The sequence below is a fragment of the Hyperoodon ampullatus genome (assembly GCF_949752795.1).
Source record: "Hyperoodon ampullatus genome assembly, chromosome: 16".
Classification (NCBI taxonomy): Eukaryota; Metazoa; Chordata; class Mammalia; order Artiodactyla; family Ziphiidae; genus Hyperoodon; species Hyperoodon ampullatus.
Window position 1 is genome coordinate 71,102,251 of NC_136929.1, and position 24,876 is coordinate 71,127,126.

General features: G+C 37.2%; 1 protein-coding gene across 1 annotated transcript in view; it reads right to left on the reverse strand.

Annotated features, from left to right (window-relative positions):
* Nucleotides 1-243: 243 nt before the first annotated feature.
* USPL1 (ubiquitin specific peptidase like 1) overlaps nt 244-24,876 on the reverse strand; it is a gene marked incomplete at both ends in the record, with an annotated part of 29,928 nt that continues 5,295 nt past the window's right edge. Inside the window, 6 exons of the mRNA XM_079721803.1 lie at nt 244-2,159; nt 4,085-4,242; nt 10,495-10,620; nt 13,732-13,861; nt 19,578-19,691; nt 23,558-24,203. Coding sequence (XP_079577929.1) covers nt 244-2,159; nt 4,085-4,242; nt 10,495-10,620; nt 13,732-13,861; nt 19,578-19,691; nt 23,558-24,203 — 3,090 coding nt within the window. The remainder of the gene's footprint in view (nt 2,160-4,084; nt 4,243-10,494; nt 10,621-13,731; nt 13,862-19,577; nt 19,692-23,557; nt 24,204-24,876) is intronic.

Genomic DNA, 24,876 nt, shown 5'->3' on the forward strand with positions numbered 1-24,876 from the left:
CATTTTTAACATTTTGAAATCCTCATTCTCCTACAAACACAAAATGAAGCCAACAAGGAGAACAAATTCTTCATCATTTAAACTTGTGAAACAGATCATATGCTTTGTGGGCATAACCAAAGGTAAAACCTTCAGTAGCTTACATTTTGTTCATGACAAGGCCAGTGTGTAAACACTACCTAAAAACAGTAAATTTTTCCAAGAGTAATAATAAATATTAACCTAAAAAGAGTTAACAAGCATTCAACAATTCTCAAACAGATAGTCATCAAAATGAGGGAAGTCTAATGTGTCACTTGCTAAAGAATTTAATGCGGAAGTAGAAAAAAACTCATCAAAAATATCAGTCTTCATGGGATTTTCCGAGTTCAATGTCATAACATAGGCATTATTTGTGAGTGAGTCTGGCTGAACTTTGCATTGATTTTTCTTGGTGGGGCTGCAGTAATTATGGTCCTGTCTCAGATGTATGTCTTGGGGAATATTGTTTAATTCATTAGGTACTGGTGCTGGGATATGATTATCTCCCATTTCTAAGTATCTAAAGTCAGCCTCCTCATTTTCTGAGAGCTCTGTTGAAACAACAGTTGTAGGGGACAGTAATTCTGCTAAAATTTCTTCATGAGTTTGACTACTGTATGAGGAAACACTAGGAACTGTGGCGCATCCAGATTTACTATCGGCAATATCAATTTGATGTTGTAGTTCTTTTAACAAGTCTTCTATTGATTCACAATCATTTGGAGATTCACAATCATTTGGAGATCCACAATGGGACATAGGTTCTAAATTTTCACTTGGAAGTGTTCCATTTTGGGGGGAAGACATAAGGGCAGCTAATTTCTTCTTTTTTGCCTTAAGTTTTTTAAGAAGTTTTAAACGAAGTTTATGAATCTGACCCTCAACTGAGTCTCCATGGTTTGCTGAAGAAACACCATTTTCATTTCCATGAGAATTGTGGTTGAGGTGAGCTCCATATGAGGCGTTTTCACATTTCTTCAAAACTTCCAAATCACCATAACCATTAGCAGGGAGAGAAGCTGTGCTGACTGGTGATGGATGGCTTGGTGCAGGGTTACTAACTGGAGGAGGCTTACTTGCACACCTATGAGCTTCCCTGGATGCCCAGTTACCCTTTTGTTTTGTACCTTTAGTTTTAAAGCCACCAAAATTACTTGCCCCCTTAACTGGAGGCTGCAAATCAGTCACAGTGTTTCTATTATGAGCTGAAACACGAAACGGCATAAAAGGAACACCCTTGCTTAGTAAGCCTTTAACCCAGCTTCCCACAAATGGTTTTTTCTGATTTTCTTTCAGAAATGGATTCTGTGACGGGTTAGCTGTTACGGTTTGAGAAGATGCTGCAGTTTCTTTTTCCTTCAAATCAGACACCTGAGATGTAACATGTTGTTCTGGTTTTAATTTCTCAGTTTTTGGTAAAAGAAGTTGTTTCGATGGAGCATCCTTCTCTAGGGCAACTGTACCCTCAGTTTCTACTGACTTTACTCTCTGTGTAAGGTCAGTAGCACGAATATCATTCACAGGCTGAGTAACTACAGTATCTTCTGTATTCAGCTGTACTGATGGCACATTTGTATTTACAAGTTGAGATGAAAAACTTAAATCCACAAACTGGTCTTGGGTAAGCTCGTCCTTGCATGGAGCCGATACTAAAGAAGCCATTAGTGACTCCTGCGATTGCAAAGTATGTGTTTTGACAACCCCTGCATTCTCTGCCACAGGTTTATTTTCTAATAAAAAACCTTCAGAGTTAACCTGTATTTCTTCAAATGTCAAAGGTGAAATACTCTTGTCGACCAAACCTTTCGGACCTGAAAATAAATGATGCTCAAAAGTTACGGCTTCATCCTGTGAAAGAGTATTAGGAGCAACTGACACATTTGTGGGGTGAGTTCCTGAGGACATTTCAGCTGAGGCAGCACCACCTACAGAACACAATGCTGGAGATACTTGATTCTCATCTCCGAAAGCGTGTTGATCATAAGTCTTTTTAAGTGGGCAGCAGGCAGGTGCTTTATCTGTCATTTGGGATGTTTTTCTTTCCCAGATAACAATATGTATCTCTGAAGCAGGAACTTGAAATTTCTCATGCCTTTCAGAACATGGGCCTTTTAAGTCATCACATTCCAGCCAACTTCCTGGGGGATGGGGAAGGAAAGTGAAAGATGTTAGACATTCAAAAAAACCACCATCCTGGGTTAACTTTCTTCTGGCCTTTTTAACCGCTGTATCACTGGATATCCACCAAAGGAGAATGCTTGAAAACATGGCCTATCCTTATGTCACCATTTTTCTCTGCCAAATGTTAGAAGTCCTTATTCAGATAACAAAAGTTATACACTAACATCCAGAAATGTGAAAAATTGAGGTAGTGTTTACTCTTTTCTAAAATGCCCACAAAAATCAAGACAGAAGTATCTTTAACTTCTGGAACTTAGAAATACAGTACAGTATCACCTAATATATCTAACAATATTAGAAAATAGATTAAGTTTTTCATAATACAATGAATTTTCAAGATAAATGAAGCTTGTTAATTCAAATGCCAACACTTAATTCAATTCTTATTTTATTTCTTTTTGGGGTTAGAAAAAGAGGCTTAGGTTTTTAGGTGTCTGCTCTTATTTTATTTCTGAGCTCCTGATTTCTCATTTGTCAAGTAGGAATGAGATGATGGATGAAGGGAAAGAGGTTAATGTCCCTCTACACACCAAAAAACCCCAAATAAAACCATCTGTTACGTTTATGTGGATACACCCTTATAAACTATCTGAACCCACCACTTTTTATCCTATACCCATTAAAACGTTGAGAATATTTTCTTTGCCTAGGTCAGTGGTTCTCCACCACACATACACATTAGAATCATCTGATCAATATTTAGGCTGAATTCTCAGAGACTGATTCACTAGTCTAGGAGAGAGCCAGGATGTTTTTTATAAGCTAACCATACAATTTTTATATGCTGTCAAAGTTGGAAACCATCTAACCTCTTCTACCTGAAGCAGACTTTTCATACTCTAGAATGCAATAAAAAAGTAAAATAATTTTTTTCAAAGTTTTTTTATGTTATTGAGAACCACTTCCCCCCCACCCCAAATTCTGAAGTAGGGTAAAACTTTAAGGTAATAACTATATTTATAACATGAGTTTCAATTTGCAAAGTGCTTTTATAAACACGTTATTGTGTCATCTAACCAAACCATCCCCAGGAAGAAAACATCAAATATGAAAAATTTCTTAACAACTGTAAATGGAAAAATAGAACAAAATCAAAGTGACCCCTTATCAATGAACTGATATAACACTTTAAGGAGACTGAGTTATCTTGTCTAAGACAAAGTGAACATCGTGAGGGGAAACAAACTCAATAATAAACCACATTAAATATACAGAAGGGAAAAAGCAAAATTCATGAGCTGTACTAGTTAACCTTGTATTGAAAAGTTTAATTATTTAAATAAAGGCTTTACCTTGACTGTTAGCAAACTATGGTTTTCAGATATTCTATTTCACAGTGAGAGAAGGTTACATAGTCTGCAATGTCTAATAGTCTTAGAAATAGATGTTTACTTTTACTTATATTACTAACAATTGCAAACTCAGCAAAACTTATTTTATTTTTGTTCTCAACTAAAAAACCTCCAGAACAATGCACTTTCTTTTTAAAAGAAATACAAGGTTATAGATCTAAAAACTCAAAATTGCCACCATTTTTTATACTGAACATATATGACTCATATAATAAAAAATGAAAGCAAAGGCATTAAGTGAAAAATAGCAAACTGTAAACCAACAGTAGTATTATCACCTCAATCTCTGTCTAAAAAAGAAAGACGCATATGCATGTGTATACCCATACATATGCTAATATAAATAAGCAAAGTTAAAAGTTAGGAGTGATTCTAAAGCATAGTGATGGAATAGAGGAGAGGGGCGGAACAGTAACAGGCAAGGACAAGAAGAGAGAAAAAAGAGCCAAGGCCAAGTCTGTCTTAAAAGAACAAACTACAGTTTAGTCTCCATGCCTATTATCGTAAAAGAAAAACGTTTAAACACTTACCATCAGCATCTAAAATCCATGTTATAAAATGATTATTTGCTTGGTACTGAATTACAGAAGTTATTTGATAAAGACAGCCTTCAGAATGAAATGAATAGTGCTGCAAGTCATTATGCGGTAAGCCTTCCACAAAGTGCAACATGAATATGAGAGAGACTCTGTGGGAGAGAAAGGTAAGAGAAGTCAAACAAATGTAATACCATGTGTCTGGTTATACAAAAGATGGTCTAAAGCGAGTAAGTCACACATAACATTTTCAAGGCCAACTGCACTGATTTTTCTTGAGAACCTCCAGATGTGTGCCTTAATTAGAAATGGAGAACTCACTCTAAGAAGAATGTAACAGTAAACCCTTCTCAGAATGGTATCACTGACAGTTGGAAGCCATCATGCAATAAGGCTCTAACACAGACCATTAAACAAAAATTGCTCTGTGAGCCACGATGCTGCTTTGGCTTAAAGAAGATCTCTCGGAAACTACTTCACAGAATCAAAAGAAAAAAATCCAGACCTTTGAGAATTCTCCTTGGCATCAAGTGCCCAAATTAATTGCCTTTGTTAGATGGGACAGGTGATATGTGAAACAAAATAACAAACCTAAGATATTCAAACAAACATTAAAAAAACCGCAACATGCTAATGCTTTGGCCTATTTCTCTCAGTTTTCTCAGGAAGTAGAGAGACCCATCAAACTAAATTTTCTACTTACAAAAAGTTTATTTGTGAGGAAGTAGAGAAGAAAATACAACATGATGGTTGATTTACTATAAACTTCAAGACATCCATAATTTCAAAGATACATTTTATTATTACAGTAACATAACAAACCAGAAAATAGAACCCAGAATAGGCCTCAAATAATTAAATTTAACAAAGCTCTCAGGATTTACAAAAAATGTTGAATACCTCTTCCCAATATTTAAACAGCTGTCAAAACTTACTTAGCTTACCAAAATTTATTCAGCTGAAATAAACTTGAATCAATGTCCAAAATGCAGATTATTCAAACTGACGAGAGATAATTTGTAAATTATCCCTTGTCAATCTTTCTGTTAGAGAATAATCAAGTCTTTAAAACTTAAGTACCGATAAATAAAAAGTCCTGCAAAACCGTCCATAACACTAAATTCTCATTGTTTTTTGCCACACATTGATCTGAGATGCCACTGATTACATAAAATGTACCATTATGAAAGAAGACTGCCAATTAAACTACACCATGCCATCGATTTTTAGATGTATTCCCATTTCAAACATGTCAAAAGGTGAAACTGTGTCTCTGAATCAGTGATCCACAGTAAAACCAGAGATTTACTCTCACAGCTGGACAGGCAGGCTTCAGGCCTCTTCAAGTACTAATATTTAGTTCTTTTGGCCTCAAATGTTACCTTTTCAATATATTTGCTGAGGCTAGTTACTAAAACATTCTCTTGCTGAGCCCTAGACTACACAATCTTACTAGTTTCTATGTGAGTTTACGCGTGGAAAATGTTAAATAGGCAGCATTTATTTCTTAATGGCATAATTTTAAAACAGTACAACTTAGAAACGTTGGCTTCTTGGAGTCAACAAAATAAAGCATAGGCCTCCTCCTTTTCTAGTTTATTTTCCTTTCTACGTCTCCTAAACCCTAAAAGTCACGGTATTTTCCTACCCATAATTCCAGCTTGTCTCATTTCCAGCCTCTCAGGTGAGGGTTGAAGTTTACCTCTAGCTTGGCAATAACAGATTTTGTTCTCACACTTCTTCCTACCCACAGTACCTTGAGTGTCAAAGACAGTGCTCAGAGCTGAAGAGAGCAAGTCAGATTCTGACTCAACCATAAAAAACTGGATGGGACAGGTTAACAGAACTGGAACCAAGAGTCACAAGAGATTTCAAGCTACGATCCACTTGTACTCACCTCCCTAACATGAGATTCAACTCCTCCTATTATAAGGATCTACCCTCAGGAAGAGAAGAAAAAATAGGAAAGAGAGAAAGCAAGCACAAGGGAACTGTGCTAACTGCCCTGCTATGCAAGTCAGCAGGGCACACTGAGTCAGCTCCACAAAAAGTAGCCAGTCTTGTGCTAATGGCCTGGAGTACAAGTTTTTGATTTTCATCCAACTAATGTAATATAATCATTCATATTTTAGAAAAAGCATATTTAACAATGTGCACATATGTACTTCTGAACTGTAATAATGTAGGCTTTAGGCAGAAAAAAAATCTGCAACTGTAATTTTTAAACCTCATTACATTTTAGATCTATTATACCATTGTTTGAATTTGCAATATGACAAAAAATGAAAAATATGAGTAAAATTAGGTATAATTCAAAGAATTAGAATTCGTTCATGTTAATTGTAAAAAAGAAAATACATCTTTAGAAAAAATTCAACCGTTCAGGAATTCCCTGGCTGTCCACTGGTTAAGACTCCATGCTTCCACTGCAGGGGGTGTGGGTTCAATCCCTAGTTGGGGAACAAGGATCTCACATGCTGCGTGGCCAAAAAAAAAAAACCTCAACTGTTCAACAAAGGTTTACAAACTGTGTTTTCTGAAGGTGGTTCAAGGATCTCACAAATAATGAAACATTTCCTGCCAAACAATGAAGACTTAAATTAAGAAACATAATTTTAACTATTTTTTATATCAGTATTCCATCCAAAATTTGTAGGGGAGAGTGTACTTTATCTGTTTTTAAAAAGTCTGAAAATCATTGCATTAGACAGTTTAACAAAGCTCTCTCTATAAGCACAGAGCAGAAATGTCTTATTTCAATTCTCCCTACCCCCCTATCCTTTAGAAATAGTTGTTTAAAAAACAGATCATTGTTAAAACTTTAAGTAAGTAAGCTTTTCAAATGACAATCCAGGAGAGTGTATGACCAGATTCCTAAAGGAGATCGTGGCAGTAATGAGAGGTTCATTTCAAGAGTCTGTGAAGTAAAATTAAATCACATTCTAAGTCTATGTCACCATGCTCTGGATATAATTCCTAACCAATTTACTCAGATTTACTTAAAGAAAAGTAGCAGATTTGGACTCACCAGATTTATCAATGGGCTCTTTTTCCAATGGGAACATATAGAGATGGGGATTACCTGAGACAAGGTGTTCAGGGAACACTATTAGTTTTTAGAATGCTACAAGATTGAGTTATGCACGATATCATGATGGACCTAATTACTTTTAAGTTATCCCTAAAAGCTATATTAAATTTGCTTCTAAATTCCATTAGATACCAACAATCAAGTTACACAAATTTCAAAGTAAAAAAATTACCAGGGACTTTATAGACCTTGTCATTTAAAATTTAAGTGAAATTTTACACACTAGTTCAATTTACTTTTGAATACAGTAAATGTCCAAATTATAAATTCTGCTTATAAATTGGCCCATTCATTAGAACGTTAAACTTAACATTTCCCATTGAAACACTGTCTGGATACATTTCCAGATCAGAGCATGAATCTTTAATGTAAGTAAAGCAACATATTTGTATAATTAAAAATTATGTGTTGCAATACAACAAATTAATAGATCAAACAAAATAGTAGTGAGTTTATCGTCAATGTTAGGGCTTGAGAAAAAGCACTATAAACTGTGATAATGATATATACCAAAAAGCCTCCAGTGGTCCAGTGATCCAGGGCAGGACGACAGACTTCCACTCCTGCCGCCCTTCTAACTCATCACTGAGGACAGCACTTCAAAAAAAAAGGATTCCCTGGGAATTCCCTGGTGGTCCAGTGGTTAGGACTCTGTGCTTTCACTGCCGAGGGTGTGGATTCAGTCCCTGGCTGGGGAACTAAGATCTCACAAGCCATGAAGCACAGTCAAAAAAATAAAAGGGTTGTGGGGGGGGATTCCCTCAAGACTTAAATCTCAAAGCTTGGACCCCAGACAGCCTATGGACTTTTGGTTAAAGATATCTCCACTGTCTCCCCAATCAAATGCTATCAAATGATAGTAAAGGACAAAAAAAGGTAATAAACCAAAAGGACAAAAAAAGGGAAAGGAGACATGAGCAAACGAGAAGACAATAAATACTTAGAAGACAAAAAGCAAACAGAAATATGGTAACTTAGCAGAATGAATGAAGTGATGAAATGACTGCTACAGAGTGGGGATACTGATGAGAAGAGCTTATATGCTCCCAAAGAACCCCTAAAGACTCAATATTGATAGGCAACAGATGTTGAAGAAGGTAGGGGTAAGGCCCTGGGCTGAATACTGAGATAGTGACCACAAGTGTGTATAAAGAGGACTCCCAGGACTTCCCTGGTGGCGTAGTGGTTAAGAATACGCCTGCCAATGCAGGGGACACTGGTTCGAGCCCTCATCTGGGAAGATCCCACATGCTGCGGAGCAACTAAGCCCGTGCGCCACAACTACTGAGCCTGTGCTCTAAAGCCCACCCGCCGCAACTACTGAAGCCCACGCGCCACAACTACTGAAGCCCACCCGCCTAGAGCCCGTGCTCCGCAAAGCCACCAGAACGAGAAGCCCGTGCACCTCAAAGAAGAGTAGCTCCTGCTTGCCGCAACTAGAGAAAGCCCACACGCAGCAACAAAGACCCAACGCAGCGAAATATAAATAAATAAAATAAATAAATTTATTTAAAAAAAAAAAAGACTCCCAAGCAGCAGACCCAGGGAGGAACCAGTATAGATTAGAACCCTGGAGCAAAAGGATAAAAGGTAGCCAGAAGAGAGGTTTCCAGAAAAAAAGGGGGAGGAGAACTTAAAAAACTGTGAAGCATTTGAGTGTTTAGAAAATTTACTAATGGCTATTTGAAGAATTTGGAAAAAAAATCACAATGTATATATAACAAAGTAAGTGAAAACACAGGCAATTAATAATTCCAGGAAAACTAAAGAGTTATAAAAGAAATGAAACATAACCACGTACCCTGCTTGGCTGGAGAGGGAATATATGCATATTCATAATAAACAATAAGTACTGAAGCACTGATTTAACCAAAAATGTAATCATATTGGAAGGACAGGGAGAGGTTAAATAGAGATGGGGCCCAGGTGTTGGTTAAGAGCCCTTAGTCCTCAACTACTATAAAAGAAGACTATATAAAGGTGGAATAAGTACACTGTTTTGAAATCTCAAAGTAAATACTACCTTAAAGGTTTAAAAAGCAGATGTCTGGGGCTTCCCTGGTGGTGCAGTAATTAAGAATCCGCCTGCCAACGCAGGGGACATGGGTTCAAGCCCTGGTCCGGGAAGATCCCACATGCCATGGAGCAACTAAGCCTGTGTGCCACAACTACTGAGCCTGCACTCTAGAGCCCGCGAGCCACAACTACTGAGCCTACGAGCCACAACTACTGAAGCCCGGGCGCCTAGAGCCTGTGCTGTGCAACAAGAGAAGCCACCGCAGTGAGAAGCCCACGCGCTGCCACAAAGAGTAGCCCCTGCTCGCCACAACTAGAGAAAACCCGTGTGCAGCAGCGAAGACCCAATGCAGCTAAAAAATTAAATAAATGAATAAATAAAAATTTAAAAAAATCAGATGCCTGGAGATGGGGTAGGAGTGGCACTGCTCTTTTTTCCTTTTAAGTCTTGGCACTATTAGATTAACTGAGAATTTATTACTTGGATGATAATAAACCTTTAGGAAAGATTCTGAGAGGTTTCTTGGCACATCCAAGGGCATCAGGAAAAGGTTAAGAAAAGGTTAATGTCACTGGTTCTTTATTACATCAAATTAAAACTCAAAACATTTCCTTTATGTAGAGATAAGGGCAACTGAAAGCAAAGGTTAAAGAGGAGGTATGTGTGTGAGTGTATTAACAAAAGAGAGACAAACTGCCTAAAATGGAATTTACCTGTGAGGTTTTAAAGATATGGGGCTTCTGAAAACACTGGAAAAGATAATTCTTATCAGTCCTCCCACTGAGGAAAAAATAGAAGAGCTGGCAAAATATAAAAATGATACATCTGCTCAAGGGCAGCAGAAAGCTTACAAAAGGATGAAGAATTAGCAGGCTGAGGTCTGGAAGAAGAGGGAAATTCAGACAGATGAGCCTATGGCTCATCTTTGAATCATCTTAGTTCTTGAAATTAGATTAAGGACATTCCAGAATTCTAATGACTCCAGGCACTTGGCAGAGGTGAGAAAAATGGAAGTTTAATATCCTTAAAGAGAGAAAAAGGCAAAAGAAGGTAAGACAGTAGGACAGTGGGGTCAGACAATCACCCTAAGTCAGCTCTGCAGTGGTATGTTGCCTGAACAGCTTGCTTATTGGCCAGAGTTCCTGATAGAGAGAAGCATTTTGGCAATTCACAGACATACATTAACTCAAACTTCTGAAAGTAGGTTGTAGTCATCACTTTCAATTCTACGCATGAAAAAAAAAAGTAAATCCACCTTCATTTTGTTCTAAAAATAGTAGCGCAATTTAAACTCACTTTTCTAATACCATTTTTCTTATCTGTGACTTATTGTTGCAATTGTTACATGGACCAAAATGGGCAGCATTAACTGGGTGCCACTCAGGGATGACGTTTGTAAAGGTGACCAGATTCTTCATACATCTATAAAAAAAGAAGACAAAACTTTGATGAAGTTAAATTCATTCATGTTAACTCAATCAACACCTAAAATAAAAAGGTGCTTTCCTTTATTTGTTTATTCATATTTTCCTATTCCCTCAAATCAATGTATCAATGTTCCTCCCGAACCCTACTCTAGTAAAGCTCTCGTAAGGACTCTCCACATTAATTACCTGTAGTTTTTCAGCTATGAGATGAAGAAAATGTTAAGGCAGAGTTTCTCAAGAGCAATACCACTGCTATTTTGCACTGGGTTATTCTTTGCTGTGGGGCACAGTACTCTGCATTGCTGGATATGTGGCCTCATCCCTGGCCTCTACCCACTAGTTGCCAGTAACAGCCTCCAGCTGTAGCAGCTAGTTATCTCCAGACATTGCCAAATGTCCCATGGGACAAAAACAGCCCCCCAAAAATATTTTTCTCAAAAAACGGTTGAGAACCACTGTTCTAAGGCTTTCAAATTTATTAAGAGCTCATCCCTTACTCAAAAACTTCACAATCTGGCTATCCATTATTGACAACCTAAAACAAAAAGGGGCGCTTACAAATATATACAATCAGGAAGAGAGACAACTTAATTATCTTCATCCTTAAAATATAAGAATATCAGCTGTGAAAGAATATTGTTTTCACAGTTTACACAAGTTCTAAATTTGCACTTTAGCCTGAATACTTGATAGCAATAGGCATCTAAAAAGATGATCTTTACAGATGCACACTGTACCTCAACTAGATTCGCTTTAGTAATATCTTTAAAAGAGCAATTATTTATTATCTAGGAGACACCACCTTCTTCTCGAAACAGTAACAAATACTGGTAAATCATAAGTGAGATAAGCACAGGCCGTTAAAAATAGATCAGGGAAGCTAACATTTTAAAAGCAAAGACACATAGAGGTATCAACAAATACACTGACTATATTTCTGCTAAATTCTTAGTTCTCAAAGATAAACGTGAAGTAAAGGCTCCTATTTTTTAGTTAATAAAAGGGAGTTTGTCTCAGCAAGTAAGTGTTAATGCTCCACATGACATCTAACATTTCTGAGCACTTACTATGTACAAGTCACTGTGCTAAGCACTCATGTACCAAACAAATCGAGGCGGCAGGTACTATTCTTATCTCCATTTTACAGATGAGGAAAGTGAAATACATCAGATGATAAATGACAGACTTGAGATAGGAATTCAGGGAGTCCAACTCCAAAGACCATGTTTTTAACTGCCTCCAGAACATATCTTCTAAATTAAGTAAAAGCTGTTCAACTGGCACTAAAAACAGCAGCACAAAAATGAATGAGTTTGCTGGGTATTCTTCCACCAGATTAAGTGAAAATAGTTTTAGTAAAATGCCACTTCATTTTAGCTTTTCCTCTATAACTCCTTTTACTTTTAGAACAAAGAACTAAAAAAAAAAAAAAAAAAAAAAAGGCAAACCCAAGTGGTTGGTGGCTTCTGTGCCTTGAGCTCTCAGAGTTTTTTCTATACAGCTCCAAAATGCACTTATCACCTTGTATTCAAAGCCAACAGATCAAAATAATGACTAAGTCACTGGTCCTCTATTATGTTCATATGTTATTTCCCTAACTAACTGGTCTGAATTTGGCCAGAATACAGGTTACTTCTGTTAAGTTCCTGGCACATCGGATATGCTCAATGAAAAGCTGTCAAACAACTGAGATGGGGATTTTGGAAAAGCTATAATGAAGCTGATTTTAATCATCAGACTTGTATATGTTATTTATATTATTTAAAATCCAGGTGGTGATTAGGCAGTATACCACAGTGAGCAGGAAAGTCTTAGAGAACAGAAAACCGAAGCCTGAATTTTGCCATTTACTAGCGTGTCACCTTGGGCATCAGTCTAACCCCTTTAAAGCTTCAGTTTTCACATTGTCAAATGAGGAGAAAGTCAGATAATTTACAGAAATTAATGACAGAAGACCTAGAAGCAGGTATTTGTTCTCATACTCACACAAAATTATTTAAGTCCTAGGTATGAGTGAAATGCTAATTCTTACTCTGTTCTAGTACTTTCAAGCTAACTGGTGAAAAAACCAATGTTTCCTGGTTCTGTAGCTTGGATTCCCTAGAGTGTTCTCTCAGTCCCAGCTCTCCTCAACGGATCCCTAAATACCTAAAAATATCTCAATTAAGATAATGCATATCTAAAGCAATACTTTTCTCTCATAGTTTTATTTAATAACTTGGAGAGACTCCAAATTTTCTAGTTTACTAATAGTTGACTTTCAGAAAAGAGGAAAGGCCAGCCAGCCAGAGACTTTCTCATATATGGAGAAAGTGAGGGTATCATGCCTGATGAAGTTTCTCTCCCTGACTCCTCTTCTAAAACCTAATTTCCCTCCTTATTTACGTGGTAGGTGTATGGGGGCAAAATAAATTTGCAGCTTCTTTCTTCTCCATGCTTCCTCCCAAGTACCAATCTCAGGGTCATGTACAACAGTCATGATCCCTCTAATCCTCACCTAGAGGCATCAGGGGAGTAGAAAGGACGGCTGGGACAGCTCACGTGTGGAAGGCTGATGGAAGGTGATGGCTGGTCTTTCATGGGACTAAGGGAAGGAATGGGAAAGCGTAAGTCACCTCTGAGGACCGCTACCAGACTCTGGGAGCCTCAAATCAAGTTTCCATGATGTTAAAAACAAGCAAACAAAAGCCCTAGTCCCTAATATTGGAGTAAACAAAACACACATAGTTTTTCAAAGAATTCTAAGAGGTATTCTGACTCGGCAGGGAATCCAGAGGGGAGGGGAGGACAGGGGAACGACCACGCTACGTTCCCATTTGTCCCCCTTCCCACTAAAGAACTTCTTAAGAAAATGCCTTCTAGTAATCTATCAAACCATTTTTTTTTTTTTGTACTCTTCTAGTATGAAGAAGCAAGCAAATTGCAATTTCTGAGGCTCTAAATTTTCCTTTTAACCTTAATGGTGGAAAAATGTCAATATATGGTGGGAAATTTTATCAAGGGTAGAGAGAGCAGTGCTACAAGTGGAAGCAAGTTTTCTTCAAATTTTATTACTTGGAGCCCTTTTCAATAGAATGAATCCATTTTAAAAAACAGAAAAACTAACCTGTTTTGATATTTGTGTCCACACTGTGAACATTCAAAATTCCAAGAAAAAGAATATGTGAAGAGCTTCTCAACGTGGGGTTCTGTTTTTAAGAGCAGGGGAAATGCAAACACAGGGCTTTCCATATCACCTTGAAGAAGAAAAAAAAAATTATTGCTCATAATTAACTGAAAAAAGATAAACCAAGATTACAAATTGTTGTCTTTTCTCACTATATTCACAGTGTGAGTATATGTGAATATGTATGTATGACAGAGTAAGTTATTCACAGTTGGGCAAGGGAAGTTTTCAAAGCATTTTCTAAAAATGTCCATCATAAAGATTTAATTAACACTCAGTATCTTTCATTCGTCCTGGTGGACACTTATGAAAACTTCTTAAGACAAAAGATAGAAAAGGCTCAATACTGTCTCCTCAGATCTTTTTAGGTTTTCTCAGGGAAAAAATATCCTCAGAACTATAACAGCCCTAGAGTATTATAAAACCAAAGTAAAAATATATACAGGTTTGTTTGGTACAGATACTAAAAGTAATATGACTGGTGACACTGTACGATAATAATTTCAGAGCTGGACAAAACCATTAAAAAGCCATCTCTATTCTGACTCTCTTGTTCTACATGTGGTGAGGGCATGACAAACCAGGCTTAGAGGACCAGATTCAAATCTCCAGACTCCTTACCTACTACTCTTCTTAATCTTTTAACAATTAAAATTAAACGTCAACAACTTTAAGGCTAAAGAAGATCTGAATTTTGTTGTCATTAAAACAAAAACCCAACTGTGGATTCTGTTTTCCAATTTAGAGACCAGCAAGCAAGTTAGTAGGAGGATTTATATTCTCCTCTTACATTCATCCTCCAATTGGTTTCTCTCCTTCCTATCCTCCAGGGAGCTTAGATGCTGCCTTACTGATTTGGCCTGAGAAAGAACCTGAGTCCTTCTAGCCTCTCCGTCCCCTGGGACAGTCTCACTTCCGTGGTTCAGTTCTCCCCGTGGCCTGGAACTACAGTTGCCTGGAACACAGCCAGGAGTCACCTTGGCAGGACCAAAAGGCAGAACAGTGGGTTTTATTGCCTAAGCACACTCTATAAATATCGGTGGTCACAAAGGCTATTTTAATAGTCATCTTTGTGGTATAGTCCCACAGCTATTTTTGTACAAAAAACATAAAACAAAATATTTTTTATAAACAGAAATAAATACAAATCAATCTCCTAAAAATGAACATATGCAACATCATACGCATAAACAGTGCACAGTATAGCATGAGTTTGTAATTAGTTATCAGCCTTTAAATGCTTACTCTATTGTAACTAAATATTAAGTGAAAAAGTAAATAATTTATATTTCATGACGACATAGAATCTTTAGGTCTAAAAATACATGAAGTTTTCAATGAATCAAAATATCATGAAAGAGCTCAAAACACAGTTAAATAAGTTACATGATTACAGATCATTTTAGATAATTTACATAGCTCCTAAATTGATCTTAATTATTTTTCCTTTGATTATAAGTTTTATGGGTATAAAGCATCCTATTAGAGAACATATAATGCCAATACCTAATTCTAATTTTTAGAACCTCCAGCCTAAATTAGTTAAGTGGTTTATTGATTGATTGATTGACTTATGGCTGCGTTGGGTCTTCGTTACTGCGCTCGGGCTTTCTCTAGTTGCGGCGAGCGGGGGCTACTCCTCATTGCAGTGCATGGGCCTCTCATTGTGGTGGCTTCTCTTGTTGCGAAGCACAGGCTCTAGGCTTGCGGGCTTCAGCAGTTGTCGCACACGGGCTCAGTAGTTGTGGCTCGCGGGCTCTAGAGCACAAGCTCAGCAGTTGTGGCGCACGGGCTTAGTTGCTCCGCGGCATGTGGGATCTTCCCGGACCAGGGCTCGAACCCATGTTCCCTGCATTGGCAGGCGGCTTCTTAACCACTGAGCCACCAGGGAAGCCCTAGATAAGTGGTTTCTTTGCCTGTAGTACCTTATCGCCAACTCCTACCCAACTACAGATCTTCCTCATCTTATGATAGGGTTAGGTCCCAATAAACCTTTATACTGTAAGCTGAAAATATCATTAAGTCGAAAATGCATTTAATACACCTAACCTACTGAATATCACAGCTTAACCCAGCCTAACTTCAATGTGCTCAGAAAACTTAACATTAGACTACAGTTGGGCAAAATCATTGAATACAAAGCCTATTTTTAAATAAAGTATTGAATATCTCATATAATTTATTGAATACTATAATGAAAGTGAAAAACAGAACGGTGGTCTGGGTCTAGCATGGTTGTAAGTGTATCGGTTGTTTACCCCATGACTGCATAGCTGGCTGGGAGCTGCAGCTCACTGCCACTGCCCAGCATCACAAGTATCATACCACTTACCACTAGCCCAGGAAAAGATCAAAATTCAAAGTGCAGTTTCTACTGAATGCATTTATCTCTTTAACATCATTGTAAACTCAAAAAGTCAAAAGTCAGACCATTGAAAGATGGGGATCATCTGTACCTAGTTTGCATATTTCCCTAAAGTACCTTCGTTTACTACCAGGATGCAAACCTTTCAGGGACTCCTTGCTGTCTAGCTATTCAAGTTTCCTCTTCTGTTAATTTCTCATTAATGTCTTCTGGCCATTTTTCTATCAGTTTTTGTCTTTTTTTTTTTTTTTTTTTAACTGATGTACAGGAGTTCTTTGTAAGATATCCTGGGTATTATTTCTTTGTTCTATCTTTGCCCAGAGGTTTTAAACTTTAATGTAATCACAGTCACCAATCTCTTCTTTTATGTATCTTATTTAGGAAATTCTTCCCCACTGAGTGGTAGAATATTCACCTATATTTTCTTCCAAAGTTTTACAACTCTGCTTTTCATGTCTAGGCTTTTAAATATGCTGAAGTTTCTTTCTAATTATGGTGTGAAGTAGGGATCTAATTTTCCCCCTGTATCAGGAAACTACTGTCCCAAGCACCGTTTCCTGGATGGCCTTTTCTTTCCCCACCTACCTGCATCAGTACCTCCATCATGGTTATGAAGTAACCAAACGGGGAGGGTTCTGATCTGGACTTTCTATTCTGTTCTAGTGGTCTGTTTATCCTTACACTGGTACACAACACTCAAAGGCTAACTTACTCTTTACACTTACATAAATAAGTAGAAACCATAACAATAACAGCTTTTTCCTTTTTTAAAAAAAAGAAAGAAATATACACATTAGAGGGAAAGAAAACACCAAACTGAAGATAGTAGTTACCTTTGTGGGGAGGTAAGGAAGAATTGGGGAAGAGTACAAAAAGGGCTTCAGTTGTATTTGTAATGTTATATTTCTTAAACTGTGGGGAGGGAGAGCAGAGAGGACAGTTTACAATGCGTTTTTTAAAAACAATAATCAAAACGAGGAAGTAGCTGGCTGACCTTAAAAATTTAACAAACATTCTGGGTCAATACAGATTCCACTTCTCTTTCTTTAGTACTTTAAAATACACGTTAATATTCAGAATGAGGACACATATGTTGTAAGACTCTAAAGTGCTCCCTGAAACAAAGATTTCATTAGTAAGATCTTAGCCTCTAATGCAGCACCTCTCACTGCTGACTGAGTAGTACAAACACAAATGAGAGGATTCTACTGGATTGGAGGAGCTGTATGCATGCCCAATGGCTATGAGTGCACAAATTTACAAATCCCAGACCCAAGGTAGCAATGGAGCAAGACGCCACCTTGTAAATACAATTAGCAGGGATAAGAAGAGTGATGATTCAGACTGGGGAAGAAACCACTCTTTAATTCAATTGGGAACTGGAGTAGGGAACCTGAATAAAACATCTCAGGTCACTCTAGGAGGGAAATGATACCTGCAAAATGCAACACGGGAGCCCCTCAGTCTACACTCTGGCAATCTCATGAAAAAGGCTCCTTTGAAATGAGTATCCACCCAACAGATCAGTGATCGGGGGTAAGGAAAGGGGCTGACCATAAAGGAGCCAGGGGAACATTTTCATGGTGATAGAACTGTTCTATATTTTGATTGTGGAAATGGTAACACAACTGTATACATCTGAAAAGGATTTTACTATATGTAAATCATACTTTGATAAAAAGAATAAAAGAATATTCATCCCATCTGAGATCCCACCTGATGATGAATTAGAATAGCCCTTCAGTCCTAGAGGAGGCAATGCCAAAGATCTGGCATATGGAAAATCAGTTTATAAGAACAGAGTAAACTTATATATGTAAGAGTTCATAAAAAACAAAATAGCAAAACTAGGGGACAAAACTGTGGGACAAAGAAATAGGGGATACAACCATGCAAAAAAGACACTGCTTCCAGCTACACTATCTGGGTCTGATGAAATAAATGCCACTTGTTGAGAGAAAAACTTGAAGGCATTGATATTTTACGTAATTTAACAGGAGTATTATACTAATAGGAGTATCATACATTCAGCTACTACAACACAATGTTAATTGAAGAGTTAATACAAGGATAAAGAGAGGGACTTCCCTGGTGGCGCGCTGGTTGGGAATACGCCTACCAATGCAGGGTTCAAGCCCTGGTCCGGGAAGATCCCACATGCCGCGGAGCAACTAAGCCCGTGCGCCACAACTACTAAAGCCTGCACGCCTAGAGTCCATGCTCCGCAACAAGAGAAGCCACCGCAATGAGAAGCCCACGCACCACAACTACTGAGCCTGCAAGCCACAACTACTGAGCCCACGTGCCACAACTACTGAAGCCCACGTGCCTAGAGCCCGTGCTCCGCAACAAATGAAGCCATTCAATGAGAAGCCCGCGCACTGCAATGAAGAGTAGCCCCCGCTCGCTGCAACTAGAGAAAGCCCACATGCAGCAACGAAGACCCAACACAGCCAAAAATAAATAAAAATTTTAAAAAATAGACTTTAAAAAAAAAAGGATAAAGAGAAATATGGTAATTCCCTGGCGGTCCAGTGGTTAGGACTCAGCTCTTTCATTGCTGGGGCCCTGGGTTCAATCCCTGGTCGGGGAACTAAGATCCTGTGAGCCGTGTGGCGGGGGGAAAAAAAAAAAAAAAGAGAAAGAGAAATAAAACATAAAGAGAAATAAAACAAAAGGCACCCCCTCAAAAAAATAATCACTACCAGCTCCTTTTTGCAATACAAAAAAATTTTATAAAGACCTGGAGACTCTAGCACCCCTGTTCCACTCTGTTCCCAGAGGCCAAAAGACAATTCATAAAGGACAAAGCGGGTCTCATTCTTATGCCCTTTTTAAAAGTAAGAAAACTTTCCCAAAAGGTCATCAGTATATATCTCCTCATATTCCATTGGCTAAAATTGTACCATATGTCCATTCCTAAACCAATCACTAGCAGGGGAAATAGAATTACTATGGTTGGTGTAGACCAGAGATTCTCAACCCCATCCGTCCATAAGAATCACAGGGAGGCTTCTAAAAATTACTGATACTTGAACTCCATCTTGAGATTCTTATATAATGGGCCCCCAGCACTAGTTATTTACTTTTAAACTTCCTAGGTGCTTTTTGAATGCACAGTCAGTCAAGGTTGAAAACGCTGGAGTAGTCTACTGGGGGACAGTATTGGGAAAGCAACTGAGGGTGTATCCCGTGAGTATTCAGCTGGGTCTGAGAACTGCATCCACGCTGAAGGGGTGGGACACATGCCGGCATATTTATATAGAACACCTCCATCCACGAATGATTTAACCAGTGATGAAATGATCAGATTCCAAGAATCTGATCATCCCAAGTAGTAAAACAGTATTATATTTCCTTTTGATATAAGTATGTCTTTATGGTAGATGAGTAATACAATTAAATTCCATAAATTACTTACCTAATGTACACCTAAGCTGAGGCTGAAGCCTAATAAAAATATCATCTCTGACTTCATTCAGACAGGTCTCTATCTTTGCAAATATTTCAGAAGGAAGTTTTTTACAATCTCCATCTGATAATAGAATACAGAACATTATCAATTTCTCATCAACCTATTTCTTTCTACAGACAATTAAGACATTACCAAAATGAAAGTTTACCAGAGTCAACAAATTTTGCAGAGACAAAAATGGAAAATACAAAATTCCTTCATTCTTCTTCCTCTCTCTGTGGTATACCATATATTCCCTCAATGTGTGTGAACAGCTCAATATCATTAGTACCGACTGCCTGGCTCAACATCATTCTGCCTGAGTAAAATCTCAGTGCAAGTCTTTCTCATCCAAATAATCACAGGCCTAGCTAAAGAGCCACACTTTCAGATACTTTGCCCATCCCTGAAACAGCTGAAGCTCTCTCTTTTCATGAAATTATTACTTACGCTAGAGGCAAAATCTAACCATTTAATCCTCTCTGTTTAACTTTTATTGAACTTAACTAGGTCACAGGAGCAGACAAATTTATAAGGAGTCTCAATAAAGTCATGATTATTTCCCAATGAAGGGTCTTCAATGACATCATCGCATTTCATACAATTCTACATTCTGCTTTTTTTTTTTTACACAAATCTGCTTCATTAAAAAATTTGCAGGCTAGTAATTACACTCTGACTGAACCATAGTTTTATTAGCCATTCCCTATTGCTGGACATTTAAGTTGTTTCTTTTTTTACTATTATAAATATTATCATGTTAAACATCTTTGGGCACACACCTGTCCATGTTTTTCATCATTTCTTTAGGGTAAAAGTCCTCAAGATGCAATTACTCTGGCAGGAAGCTACCTAAGTTTAATAAGAAAATTATTTTGAATAAAAACCGCCATATGCATCTGACTCTAGTTACTTTTAAGCTACAAACAGATCTTTTCACTCAAATCTCTTATGAATAAATAATTCATACAGCCTGATCACACTCTGCTTATATGTTTCACTATGAAAACATCCGGAGTCTTCTGTAATATGAAGTAAGCATTAACCAGAATTTTTGTTATTTGACCACACTGAAGAAAAGAGAAAACTTACAATCCAAAGTAATGTAGCTTGAACAAATGTAATTACAACTATATTGTAAAAACTACAATTATCTTGTAAAAAAGTAATATAATATTAAAATAAAAAGTTAATACTAATTTAATATTCAAGTCAAAATTTGAATGAGGTATGTTCTTCTACAACAACCAACTGTCAACAACTCAGTACTGGGGTTTCTATAATTATAGAAAACAGAAATAAAGAGAAAAGGCAAAAGCAAATATGCTTGTGAGAAACTGAATTTTAAAATTGCAAAAAAATTCAATCTCAAAGAAACTCAAATGGAAACAAAATATTTTTTATCTAAAAAACTTACAACTTTTTAAACGTTTCTATGCAAAAGTGATTAGAGTGTTCTGGGATGTTTATTTCTACATATGAAAATGGAATTATTATGTTGGTATAACCCTTCCGGAAAGCCATTTAGAAAGACTCTTTTTTTTTTTAAAGGATCCCCAAGGGGATCCCCTTCTTTTTTTTAATATAAATTTATTTATTTTATTTATTTACTTTTGGATGTGTTGGGTCTTTGTTGCTGTGCATGGGCTTTCTCTAGTTGCAGCCAGTGGGGGCTACTCTTTATATAAATATAAATATTTTAACATCCCTTCTAGGGTATAATCAGCAATAGATTCAAAGAATACACGGATATCTGCCATGGTATTTACACATAATAGCAAAAAAAAAAAAATGGTAAGTAGCCTGAATGGTTAACAATGGGGAAACAATGTATAAGAGTATACTAATAAAGTAAAATGTTGCACAACCGAAGTCAAACTGCATAAAGGTTAGGATTCTCCACCTACCAAAACCCCAAAAGCCATAATAATTAAAGAGTATGGCATTGGTACAGAGACAGAAAAATAGTCAACAATGGGGAAACAATGTATAAGATCTATATAAAAGATTGCATGGGGGGCTTCCCTGGTGGCGCAGTGGTTGAGAGTCCGCCTGCCGATGCAGGGGACACGGGTTCAGGCCCCGGTCCAGGAAGATCCCACATGCCGCGGAGTGGCTGGGCCCGTGAGCCATGGCCGCTGAGCCTGCGCGTCCGGAGCCTGTGCTCCGCAACGGGAGAGGCCACAACAATGAGAGGCCCGCGTACCGCAAAAAAAAAAAAAAAAAAAAAAAAAAAGATTGCATGATCAAAGTCAAGTTGAATAAAGATGAGGATAGCAAGACCTAAAATGCCCTAATAATTAAAATAGTGTGGTACTGGTGCAGGGACAGATAAAGTGACCAAGAAAACAAAACAGAGTTCAGGAACAGCTGCACACATACATAGAATGTTATATGACAAAGGGGGCATGGCAGATCAATTGAGGAAAAAGGTGGAGCTAGAAAAACTGGCTATGCAATGGAAAAAAATGAACCGTTACCACATACCAGACACAATTACCTCCAGTTGAACTAAGAATTTCAATGTAAAAAGCAAAGCTCTGTGACTTCTCAGTGAAAACAGAGGTAAATGACTTTCTGATCTTGGAGAAAGGAAACATTTCTTTTTAAAACCACAGACATTACTAGCTATACAAGGAAAGATTAACAATTTCTGTCATCAAAAGATATCTTTAAAAAAGTAGAAACATGAGATACAAACTGGGAGATTCAGTAACCTGTCTGAATAAATATAGCAACAAGGACATATAAAAACCCACACAAATCAATAAGAACATGACAATACAACAAACAGGGATAAGACACAAACAGGCTTCACAGAGGGAACAGAGAGGCTCAATCTACATACAAAGAGCTGTTCAACCTCTTTAAAATCTGGGAAAAGCAAATCAAGACCACAAACCATTTTATATCATTCAAATTGCAAAAATCACCACGTGTGAAAAAAACCAACGGAGGAAATATGGATTAGGAAGATCTCTTCTACATTGCTAATGGGAGTAGACTGGTACAACCACTTCGGAAAAAAACCCATTAGCCATTATCTAGTAAATCTGAACTCAGAGCCTATCCTATGGTATATCCAAGAAAAACTCTTGTGCCCCAGGAGACTTGCCTAAGAATAGTCACAGCAGCAGTATTTACAATTGCAAAAAAACAACCCAATGACAGATGAATAAAAACACTTATGTACTTACAAACTGATATACTTACGAACTGGAAATATTATATAGCAATAAAAATCAATGAAACACAAACACAAGCAGCAGCATAGATAAATCTTTATAAAAAGAAAAGAAAGTCCCAGAAGAAATACTGTACATATGTCTTTTTTTATAAAGTTCAAAATATTAAATTACGCAATATATTGCTTAGCCATATATATGTAGGAAAAACTATTAAAAAACAAGAAACGATATAACACATTTCAGGATAATGATTAACTTTGGGGGAGGTAGATGATGGGATGTGGAGGAACACATAGGTAGATGCAAGTCACTGGAAATATTTTAATTTATCTTGGGTTCATGGGTATCCTATTTTATAGAAAATAAAAATATAGCCCTCACTGTGAAAAGAGATTTTTGGGGAGTTGTGGGATTATGGATTGTTTGTATTTACTTCTTTATTCTGCTTTACGGCAACTCAAAAACTTAAAGTTGTACTTTGATGGACTCTATGTTGACCACCATTACCCTGACAGCTAAGATACAGCCATAGCCTCTTTATTCTTTACTCTTAGTTTTTGAAAAAGACTGCCTTTTGGGAAGTCATGATAACACAACTGGTGTTCACTCAAGCTTCAAGACAGACTCGGTCCCTGTGCTCCTTGCTCCGAGGTTCTACGTAAAACAAAAGCTATTGATGGCACCTTTTCGCGTGCTACAAGACAACGTTCAACATTAACCTCTTTAAAAATTAAAGAGAAATAAAATGTTATTACTAACCTTTAACTCCATCCAACTGACTGGTGTGCAGAAACTCATTGGCTTGATTATACCTGGTAAACAACCGACCGAACACAGACTCCTCTTTAGAGCATAGGTCAGTCACAGTGTTTTTCAACCCTTCCAAGTGCACCAATGCTGACAGGATACAGTCTAACCAACAGAGAGCATGTGCGTTTTTCCATTGGACACATGAAGTCTGGCAAAACGAGGTATGCTTGCTCTCCAACGGCATTTCCAGTTCAGACGTGCATCCTTCATTTTGAGGGGAAGTCCCTCCAGTTCCAGAAACATCAACCATAGTAGAATCTTCTTCAGCAGGCATGTCAACAATATCAGCTTCCAAAATCTCATTCTGCTCCAAGGAATCAGTTGTCCTAATTGGATTCTGTTGACCACCGTGTAGTAAACCAGGTAAGTCTGATGAGGTTTCATCATACTTTTCTTCATTATGTTTACTGTTCAAAACTTGTTCACCATCAATACCATTATGATTTTTAGTCTTTTTGGAATTTGCTAAAAGAGGTGAATCTTTATAGTTGGTTTCCACAATCTTTCTTTTTTGAGGCTTATTTGGAGTGTGACAGTCTTCCAAATCAGGAGTAATTAAGTTATTAAGTGATTTAGAGCCCAAGGGATAGATGCACTAGAAAGAAAAAAATAACAAAAACTAAAAATTCAAATAAGCTCAAGCTTTAACTTCACAGATTCTATATCATGAAAAATATGTATAAAATTTGAGCATTAATTTGACATGAGAGGGTATATAATGTTATCAATCTAAATTTGAAGGAGCCAGGGATAAACAGCTATTTAATCAAAAATTTCGTCCCCAAAAGAGTAATTTTTCCTAGTTAATTTGAACAATCAAGGGTTTAATCTGAGTTACTCTAGAGTAAGCTAGCAAGGAAAACATACATAATTTTGCTTTAATAAAGAATCTAATGTTGAGTGAATTAAAAATTCCAACATTTTATGAGTGTATTATTCTTTTTAAGACAGGTACACTGCATAGCATTAAAAACTAGAAAAGTATTTTCAAACCAATAAAGTCGCACAGAGTAATCTGTATTGTTTCTCAGTTTTGAGACTGAGTATTAATCTGAGAGCACATCAGCATATCAATTTTACACCATATTGGGTCTAAGAATCAAACTGGCTGAATTTTAATAACTTCACCATGCATGAACACAATTGCAGGCAAATATCAAGAGTAAACAAATCACTAAAATAATCAATGAATTTCCCCTAAGTTTGAAAACTAGTAAAATATTTTACAAGACAACTGCAAGAAATCTACATACTGTGTGCCCTCATTT